Source organism: Pogona vitticeps, chromosome 5 (genome assembly GCF_051106095.1).
Source record: "Pogona vitticeps strain Pit_001003342236 chromosome 5, PviZW2.1, whole genome shotgun sequence".
In the NCBI taxonomy this organism is placed as follows: Eukaryota; Metazoa; Chordata; class Lepidosauria; order Squamata; family Agamidae; genus Pogona; species Pogona vitticeps.
The window spans coordinates 60,746,359-60,756,984 of record NC_135787.1 but is presented as its reverse complement, the minus strand read 5'-3'; the positions used below and the strand labels follow the sequence as shown (position 1 = coordinate 60,756,984).

At 36.2% G+C, this 10,626-nt stretch overlaps 2 protein-coding genes across 4 annotated transcripts in view; one reads left to right on the top strand and one right to left on the bottom strand.

Moving 5' to 3' along the window:
- Positions 1-562: 562 nt before the first annotated feature.
- Positions 563-5,903, top strand: LOC110083552 (claudin-24-like). Its single transcript, XM_078393892.1, has one exon. The coding sequence runs from the start codon at positions 2,216-2,218 to the stop codon at positions 2,906-2,908; it is 693 nt and encodes a 230-aa protein (XP_078250018.1). The 5' UTR covers positions 563-2,215; the 3' UTR covers positions 2,909-5,903.
- The window catches only part of WWC2 (WW and C2 domain containing 2), a 170,795-nt gene continuing 165,530 nt past the window's right edge, over positions 5,362-10,626 (bottom strand). For all 3 annotated transcript variants that reach the window (XM_020803006.3, XM_073001419.2, XM_073001418.2), the window contains exon 23: positions 5,362-8,873. In XM_020803006.3, coding sequence (XP_020658665.2) covers positions 8,807-8,873 — 67 coding nt within the window. In that variant the 3' untranslated portion in view covers positions 5,362-8,806. The remainder of the gene's footprint in view (positions 8,874-10,626) is intronic.

The following is a 10,626-nucleotide window of genomic DNA, read 5'->3' as shown; positions in this document are numbered from 1 at the left end:
CTAGCTTACTTCGTGACTCAGTAAATATTAGAATAAGTGCAGCAACACTGCATATAAGGTAATGGGGTGCGTGAATGGACCAATAAGTAGCCAGATGAGCATTGATATCTGTTCATCTTGATCTTGGTCATCGCTCAGGTCATTCTGCCTTCTTCGAGGAAACAGATTTTGTTCACTCTTCTCCTTTTGCAATGGAGGGCCACCATTTCAACATTAAGCATACCTGCACAGAAGTCTGCTTTAGAGCTTTCTATACTTAGTCTAGTTGTTGTCTGCTTTATTCTGAATGGATTTTTTGAACATACTGGTTCCCCCTCCCCCTGCACATTATCATCAGCCTGTTGTTTATATGTGGAATCCTGTCACCTTCAAAGCAAAATTCTACTTGAAAACCCTTCAAGCCCTTTGATGTCTAAACGACTTACACTGGAAAACTGGAAAAATAAATGCTCACCTATCATTCAATGAATATAGGACCTTAAACTTTTTAGCATTTGATTGTGTCAATTTCTGCTGACCATTTGGTTTTTATTGATTGACATTTAATGTATAGGGGTTTATTTTTTTACTGTTGCATGTTTTGTTTTTAAAGATTTTTTTAAAATAGGCTTTATTTCTTGCTGGTTTTTATAATGGTTTATTTATATCAAATAAATTGCAAGACCCCAAGAACAAATTTAGATTGTAGGAGCAGAACATTATCTGGCAGCTTGTCTTTTGTGATCAAACTGATATAGTTAATTTATCTGAATCTAATTAACTAATAATGGTCCCCACATCTATATTGTCTATATTTTGGAATTTGTAAATTAATTGAAAAATATTTCTTATTCAATATTTCTTATTTTTATAAGAATCTCACACATCTAAAAACAATATTCTGATGCAATATTTAAATCTAAGTGCTTTGTGTCAATTATTATGCTGTATAATATATGAAATGTATAATAGAGTTTCTTAAAGACTAACAGGATTTGTTTCAAACGTGGCCCACTTCATCAGAGGCAGGAAGATGCTTTGTTACTTACGTAACATGAGGCTTATGTAAAATGCAGTTAGTCTCCAAGGTGCCACAAGACTGATTTTTGTTGTAATAGAGCACAACTTTTCCCTTCAAAATGGCATAATTGGTAGCCTTAGGCCAAAATCTTTTGTAGCTGCTTTTGGAATGGAAACAGAATCCTTGACAGCTTGACCCCAACAAGGCAATTATAGTATGTTCAAGGCAAAGAACCATGGATGCATTTTCCTGATTGTGGCGGAGCTGTTTCCTTGAGTGCTAGCAGCTTGCATATGCTCCCTATGCAGAAACTGATTTGTATTGCTAATTACTCCTCCCCCCAACACACTTTAATCAGAACTTCTATGGAAACTTGTTAGCAGGAAGTCACAAATTACATATGGGATAAATAAAGCATAGCTGTTAAACAAAACAAGATCAAAAATGCATTATTTAAAATGAACGACGCCTTGTGATCAGCGGTGAATGCTTCACGACTGTTGCTTCAGAATACTCTGTTGCTCCCCTGTGCTCTACAAAGGTCACCCATATGACAAAACCAATTTAAAACTAGTTTTTCTATAAAACACAAGGAAACAATCTTTTGCAGTCGTTTGCATTCTTTCTTACAGTGTTGAAAGACAAAGAGGTTGAATAGTAAGCCTTTGGGTATACATGTACATATATCAAGGTAGTCTAATCATACAGATTATGGGAAAACAGTATACCTTTCTTTACAAGGCCTTGATTTGCAACCCTGAAATCTCAAATTTAGCTATTACAATGAAGTCCTGTTGTAGACAGAGCTGGGTTTTTTTTATCACCACTTAAAATCTAATTAATCTGTATAGAAGTACAAAGATTTCTGTTGTGTTTTTTAGGGTGAGGGGTCATAGAGTGTTCTTTGTTCATCCTCAGACTTGTAATCATCAGGCATTGGGATATAATTTTACCAAGCAAATTGGAAGGTAACAGATCAAATCCTTATCACAGAACCCAACTCATGGTTAAGCAGAGTCCTTCGTCCTGTACAAGAAACATTATATGCAGGCAGAACAAAAACACATTTCAGACCCCTGAAAGGGTTAACATCAAAAGCTTATATCCAGGGCAGCAAAGAGCTAAAGATCATTAGAGCTGCAGTCACCATATAAGGTAGCGACTCTTATAGAGTTGGCCAAAAGACCTTTCAGCCAGGCAATTCCATCCTTTAGAATGGCACTGACATACAGAACCTTGATGCAGTTAGCTGGAATTTTATTATGTTTGTTGGGATGGGTGTTATCCTGCCTCACTACCTACCTGCCTCAGTGGAAAAATCTCAATTTAGAACTGAATGAACTGGAGATCTGGACAATGGGACTGTGGCAAGCCTGTGTGGTTCAAGAAGAAGGGGGAATGCAATGCAAGGAATTTGATTCTTTCTTGGCTTTACCCCCTGAGCTCAAAATTTCTAGGATTCTGATGTTTGCATCCAATGGATTAGGACTTTCAGGTGTCTTGCTCTCAGGTTTTGGATTGGACTGCTTGAAGGTTGGTGAGCAACAACAGGATCTAAAGAAGAGGTTACTGTTCTTGGGAGGAGTATTCTTCTGGATATCAGGAATTACAGCTATAATCCCAGTCTCTTGGGTTGCTCACAGCACAGTGCAGGAATTCTGGGATGAGACTATTCCAGACATCGTTCCCAGGTGGGATTTTGGGGAAGCATTGTTTATAGGCTGGTTTGCTGGATTTTGTCTCATTTTAGGAGGTTCACTGTTAAATTGCACTGCCTGTTCTACTGATGTTCAATCATCATCTGTCCATTATACAGTGGCAAAAGTACAAGATACCTGTCAACACATGGAAAGTGGCAACAGACCCCCCGAGTCTAAGAGAGACAGAATAGACTTCTTTTTCTTTTGAATCTCGTACATACACAAGGCAGAAAGAACCTTGTTCCAATTAAGACTCAAGGGACTATTTGTTCCTTAACTGATTTATTTATATCTGGGTTTCTACATCTTCCTCGTCATATGTTTTATTTGATCAGGATTTTACCCTCCTTATTACAAAGTTGAAATGCTGGCTTCGCAACAGAGGGATATTGAAATGACTGTGGAAAGTCATCACCATGCAGGTTTGTCTGATTCAGCAAAAATGTCAAAACCAAACCATCTGAAGTTCAAGTAAGACAAACGAGAATGCAACATGACTCTTAATGTTACACAACTACACATTACTAAATATAGTAATTGATTTCTATGGGCCACTGCACTTCTTCAATGAAGGTATGAGCAATATCTTGGCTTTAGGATTGTACTACATATATAATTAAGCAAAGAAAACCAAACCCACCCATCTTTAATATTAGCTATCAAGTACCACACAAGAATGATGGAATATATTAAAGACTTCATTAGTATTGCCTACACAACTCATTTAAAGAAAGAGAAAATATAAAATTACTCTTCCTTATTGTTTTTGTCTATTTGTATATATTATATATACATACATACACATATTTTATATATATGCACACAGATATATATGTATGTAGAGTATAGCCAACAAAAGCTATTGTATGAAATGCATGTTAAATGTTGCTTGTGTAAAGAATCAATGCTGTTCTTCTATATGCATTTGAATTTTAAGTATGAATGATCATAATGTATTTCTTAAGTACAAAGGCAGCCTCCTTTTTAGTTTGCTGATTGAAAGAAATGGATTACTCTTGTATGCTGTTAATATGCAGTTTATGATGTCCTTAATTAAACAGCTTCATGTAAAGTAACTCAGTCTCTTTACCACACTGGAATATACTGTAAAATTGTAACCCTATACCTACCTACCACCTGAGAGCAAGCCCAATGGAACTAAATAGGACTCACCTCTGCACAATTAAAAGCTATCCAAGTGTGGGATGAGTAGTATTGCCTTTATAGAGTCAAACATTAACATTTGTGTGTTAACTTTAGTAGAAAAGAGTTGATTCTTTAGAAAAAAAAATACTTGCCACCTTTTTTCCTATATGCAAAATGTTTCTAAATGAGTTGATGTAGTTTCTGAGAATGAAACAGAATTTCAATGTGAGAATATTAGTATCTATTTGCAGGCAATAATACGCTCACCTCCCAATAAAATGTCTACCAGGAGATAAGGTCAGAAATCAATGCTACAACTTTTACAGTTCTAGCTATATGTTTTACTAACCTTTCATAGTATTTACTGTGAAATTATAGCTGATGAGTTATTAAAGTGGCTAAGAGTGGAACATCCTTAGTCTTACATGACACAGAGAAAGGTACCACTGAAAGTACACAAATACTACAGCAAAGAATTGAAGACATATTCTATACGAATTTTCATTATTTTTCTAATTTTGATTAAGAAAATCAACATTGAGAGAATTTTAGTATTTTAACAAATGAATAACTGCCTCCTGCTGAGGCAACAAAAGGCACAAGCAACAGAAGTATAACTGTGCCTCACCGATAAAAGTTTATTCTCCTCCACTTCCCTTATGGAAACGATTTACAGGAATTTGACACAAGGTTACTCAAGAGATTGCTGCCAGATGAGAATACTAGAATATGCCACTTATTGGTTCTTTTAGTAGATTTCTGCATCTCTGCCCAGTCTGTTAATCTGATGCTTATTGCTCATAATTATTTAGTCAGTTAAATCATGGCATAAATACAAGAGCCTTGAAATTGACAATGCTGACGTAAATAATACAATATTATAAAAATATGTCCACATTCAAGGATTTTAAAAATGCTTACTTCACTTCAAATCTGAAATGCTTTCTGTCAAACCTAAAAAGTTTTTTTTATTTTGAGTGAAAATGAAATACAAATGTAAATAACTATGTTTGTTTATTGGGTTATCTACAACTCAGTGATAGTATGCCTCATAAAAATAGTTGCCTGTTTATTTGGGCCCTACCTTTTGAAGTACTGTATAATAAAACTATTCATTCATGAAGTAATTCTTTTCTCTGTTTGATTGTGTACTAAGAACAAGTGACACAAACATTATGTACTACATTCTGAGATTCCAGGGCCAGATTATGTGCTTTTGTATTACATCCCAATTTTTAGCTGTATCTAAAAGTAGGATGTTATTACACTCAGTATTCAGTTGTGATCAACAGAATGCCTCAGATTATTGTCTGACCAGGTGCTTATATTTATGTTAATATAAAAATACTTTTGAAACCATTGTTGATAATACAGATTAATTAGCCATGAAAATGGCATTGTTAATACAGGTAAGTCTTTTCTATGTACAAATCTTTACATTACAGAAACCACACAGAGGGTTGTTTTTGTTTGGCCAATAATTTGTGAAAAACAGAATACCCATGAAAAAACAAGTTTTGTTAAAAAAACTGTATTTTTTTCAAAATCACTGACACAAATGAAAAGTGCAGAGACAAAAGTTAATCTATGTGATGTACATGTGTACATTTACAGACAATATTAAGACAGAAAAACATTGTGATAACCTGATTAAATGTTTAGTTCAGTCCTGAACATTTATATTTAAAATGCAATAATTAGGTAAAAAGAAATTTGATTTTCAACCTATAAATGATTTCTTAAACTTTGTTCATTTGGCTAAACAGTAATATTGTTTTCTAACTGTAATACTTTGATTTTGATATATGGACTTGTACTAGCATGTTGATAATTGGAATATGAGGACTATTACATTTGTTATATTTGTTGTATCTTTTGAACTTCTCTTTATTGCAAATCTTATGATAAAAGTCATATACGAATATATGACACCTGACTAATCCATTTTCAAACTTTTCTTTAAAAAATTGCCAATGTCCAAATTTTTCAAAGTTGTTTCATCATTGCATATTGTTTCATTACCACAAGTAAACTCACTTACTACCAACAAAACAAAACCAAAGCCAGACACATTTCTAAAAATAAACTGATATTACTGTGGTCTTAAGATATGAGAGAAAGCATTAATGGAAAATCTTGCTTTATAAATAACAGACATTTGCAAACAATTAATAAAAGGAGCTATACTAATATCAATGACCTATCAAAGAGAACCCATTTTGATCCACACTTCAGTATATTAAAAAATGTGTTTTATACAGTATGTGTATAAACCCTTACTAGAAAGGTGAATGCATTTCTCATAGTACTTTCCACAAACTTTAAATGGACAGGACTGAACTGTATGAAGCAGTACATAAATAAAACTGAAAATAAATAAATCACAAGGTACATCTCTATACATTGTTCTACACATACATTATATTGTCAAACTGAGAATCTGAAACAACCTTCATTTCTAAATTAAATAATTCTAAATGTTTGCTTTTAAAGATTGACCTTAGCAGAATTAATGGCAAGTCTGTGTTTAGATCACTTCTAAAACCCAGGTAAAACAAAAATGGGCATCTATGAAAGTATCAGATAATTAAGTTTTCCTGACTACCTCCAGGCTTGAAGTAATATTTACAGGATCTGAAAAATACAGATTTGTGTATAATAAGAACAATCTTGGGGAGGTTTATAAAAATAAATTAAGGCACAATTCTAAAGATGGCAACAAACATATTGCTATTATGTATTTCTAATCTGACAGCAAGACATTACATTCTGAGACAATTAAATGCAACATGTCTATGTATCATATATGCCACAATATGGACAGTGTTAAAATACTTATTTTTCATTTCTTCAGTGGATTTCATACGTACTGGCTACAATCCTGTTGGCAGAACTCCACATGCATATAACTGACAACGTCATTGACTGCAGCCTTTTATCTTAAATTAAAAGATTTTTATATTTCCAGGTTCTGAAATAGGAACCCCTTTCCACATGATGAAGCTTTGGCAGCCTCAGGACAGGAAGAAAGCCTCTAATGTCTGGAAATTGCTGCTACTGGGACTGGCAGAGGTGATTTTCAGACATTAAAGGCTTTTCCGCACCTCAAGACCCCCAAAGCTTCATCAGGTTGAAGGGGATCCCCCTCAGAACCTGGGGGGCAGGGGAATAGGAAATGTTTGTGTAAAGATAAAATGCCATGGCTGATGATAACATCAGCTGTACACACATGGAGCTGCACTGGCAGGATTGTGGCCAATCTGTGCTTGCACGTATTTATCACATATATGAGAAGAAAATGCCACTTCCTTGTGCTCATCAAAGAGATTCAAATCTATTCAGCCATTTTCACACTGCTATCTGGAACTCCAAGGTCTATAAGTGGCATGCATGTGGCTTACAGCCAGATCCTATAAATGAATACTCCTAAGTCCTATTGAGTGCAGCCTTAATTTAGCAAATGTCACTCAGAACTGCTAGGTCTCCTAGCCTCTCAAGTGCCTACCTCTGTGTTTCTGAGGTCCTCCTGTAATGTAACAGCAGCAGCCAAAGTAGTAGCAGAATCTTTTGTCCCACTATGATGACCTCAAACCTAAACAACCACTTGCTGTCAGAGGACACTCAGAACCATAACTCTTCACTGAAAATGCTAAGTATACACATATGCATACTTGCAGAAATATACTATTTTGAAGAATAACCAGAAATTTTTGTTTCCAATTCAAATTCTGACAAACACATTCATATCGTCTTTTACATTTCACAAATATAAGTTCAGTTTAAACAAGCTTAGGTTCTAATTACATTAGACACCTTGATCATGCTTATTCTTTATTGTGCCACAATGCATTTAAGTATTAACTACATGGTATATTAACCTTTATCCTACCAACACATCATTTTAAGTGCTCCGTATAATGGGGTTTTCTCAGAAAGAATTTCTATACCAACAATACATCTATATTTGGTTCTTCAGAAATTCGCTGATCTAAGTACTATTGCTTTGAAAATTGCACGTATCTATAAACTTCAATATTCCTATGGGCTACCAGTTGTGGCATTGGAATACAATGTCATGTTTAAGTGTTAATTTTATCTTTCAGTATCTGACTACTCAGGTTTAAATACTCTGTGTGTGAGCCTGAGCCCACCTTCACAAAACAGCTGCCCTCTGGGTAGATTCAGTTTAAGCATATTGCAGGATTACAGGCTTGCCCTATATCACCTCTCCTAGCACTTAGATGCAGAGAGACTTAAAACCCCCAACATGGCCCAAAGTTCAGTACATTCATGAAATTATACTCCTGCAGCCCAGTAATTCCATGTTTCTTCTTTCACAATGGAAAAGGCTGAAGGCAGGGGGGGGGGGAAACGTGGCTTGCAAGTTCAAAAGTCCAACAGACGACAGAAAACCAAACAGCACCTGTTTGTATGAGGCAGTCTTGCTGTTTTGAAGAAGACTTGTGTTTGTTGCTAGCTACCAAAACAGACAGAAAGACAAATTTAAAAAAAACACCTTGTAAAAAAATATTGCTCGGCCTAACAGCCATCTTCACAGTCTGCTCTTGTGAAAAAACAGAGAAACAAACTTTCTGTTGAATGTAATATTTCTCAACACAGTGTTGTTCAACAGGATATTCACACTTTGCCTTTGTTCTTTAAATCCATTTTTACAAAATAGTAGCATATCTGCAATGATTACAAACTATACAAAATTAGGACCAGTGTATCAGAAGGATTCTACTTTGGTTTCCTAGTGTGTGTGGCTTTAGATAGGGGAGGACACGTAGAGCTCTTTCTTGCCTTTACAATGCGTGTGTGCTATTATGGAAAAAAAATCAGAACATAGCATATTGAGCTATTTTTTTTACAAAGAATATCTAGATTGGATATAAAGCAGCCTTTGAAACTACAAAAATGACATTTTAAAAAAGCTGTAGAAGAATTTTGTTCAAAATAGTTAAACGTCATCAGCTGGTAGGGATGGTATGCTGATTTTTGCTCTTGTGAAGTATGCAATCTTCTCCCTTTAAACAAATAATGGGAAAGAAGAAATACATTTTAATTAGTTAAGGCAGCACAACGAATTCCAACATACACAGTAAAATACAATATAAAAGAATGAGAGGGCTGAGTGGCATGTTTCTCTCCAAGCCAACATATCTGTCTGAGGACTGGTGACATCTGTGGGCCTGGGAATCAATTCTTGTCCTTGCATCTTTTTATAGGTCACACTGGAAGGGGAGCTACACGGGCATTTCCAGTTTTTATATTGGGTTTGGGGTACAGTGGGGAGATTGGTACTACTTAAAGCCCCTAAGGTGAAAAGCAGCATACTTGGAAGCCTCCAGGTATAGAAGCAGGTCCTACAATTAGCATTTTTTCCTTACTGCTTGGGGTGGTCTTGGGAGGTGCAAAAATGGCCCTGTGGGACCATATGTGGCATACAGTCCACACTGTGTCCACAACTGACCCCTGGGGCAGCCTTTTGTTTTAACCCTTTTTATGTAAGTCTGCCTCTGTAAAGGCCTTTGGCCAGAAACAATAAATGTACAGAGAGAGAGAGAGAGAGAGAGAGAGAGAGAGAGAGAGTCCATTTCTGCTCTGTATAGCAGATGTCTGAAAGCCAACAGGGAACTAGCAAGAGCTGTCTGAGGACAATCTAACAGAAATACCCATTAAAAACCACAGAGGAGTGGCTTTTGTCTCTTTACTTCCAGAAACTCTGATGCAGCACTCAAATACAGGCAGAGAGAAAGATGCCCTGACCCCTTACTTTTTGTGACAGCCCCTTAACCAGTGTTCAGAAACACAACTGGGAAAAAAACTGGTGCAGGAAATGTCAGGGCAGGACTTCAGATTTCATTAGAAATATTTCTTACCACTCTCTAATCTGAGTAGCACACTAAAAGTATGTACTGGAAAGGTCTCAATGTCCATTGCTCCAATCAAGGTCATTTTGTAAGAGTTCTTTAGGGGGAGAGCAAGCTATATTTTGCTTTGGTGCCGTAATTCATACATATAGCATGCCATTACTACAACACACCGTGTCTTTGTGAATATTATAATCTAAACTTAGGATTCCAGAGAGGGCAATCACACACACCCCAGCCCCCAAGGACATACCCAGTCCCTACAGAGATCTGAGCATGGGGGGGGGGAAATCTCCCACTGCGTAGCCAAATATAATAGGAGAAAAGGTGCACCAAACAGGCCATTTAATCTGTTGTGAACAAGTGTGTTAAACGTATCCTGACAGCACTAAAACAATTCACTGGCTGAAACCCTACTGTGTCCCACTTTTATGTCTGAGGATATGGACTTTCTCACAAAGGCTCACATTAAAATACAGCAGTTAATCTTTAAGGTGTCCTTAAGGTGCCACAAAGTTTTTGTCTTCTTTCTTTATTTTTGCTTGATACAAAATCCGACTGTGCAGCTCCACGTGCACAATGGGAATGACATCATCACCAATGGCAAATCACTGCTGGTCAAAGGCTTCCTTGGGAGATTTCAGTGTGCAGAGAAATTTGTCAGTTTGTGCAATTTTTGCCAGTGCAGCAGAAGGCATCCTTGTTGCATATGCAGAGCTGCACAGCAGGATTTCATCTATTAACCTTTCATAACTCCATGTCCCATGTGGTTCTCAAACATGATAAGGTATGAATAGATGTCTGAAAGCTCTCCACTCTAAATTTAGTGCAGAATTTATTTTTTCTATATTGTGGATTTGGGGATCAATTCTACCCCTATTAGAATGACTGAGACAGAGCAAAGCAC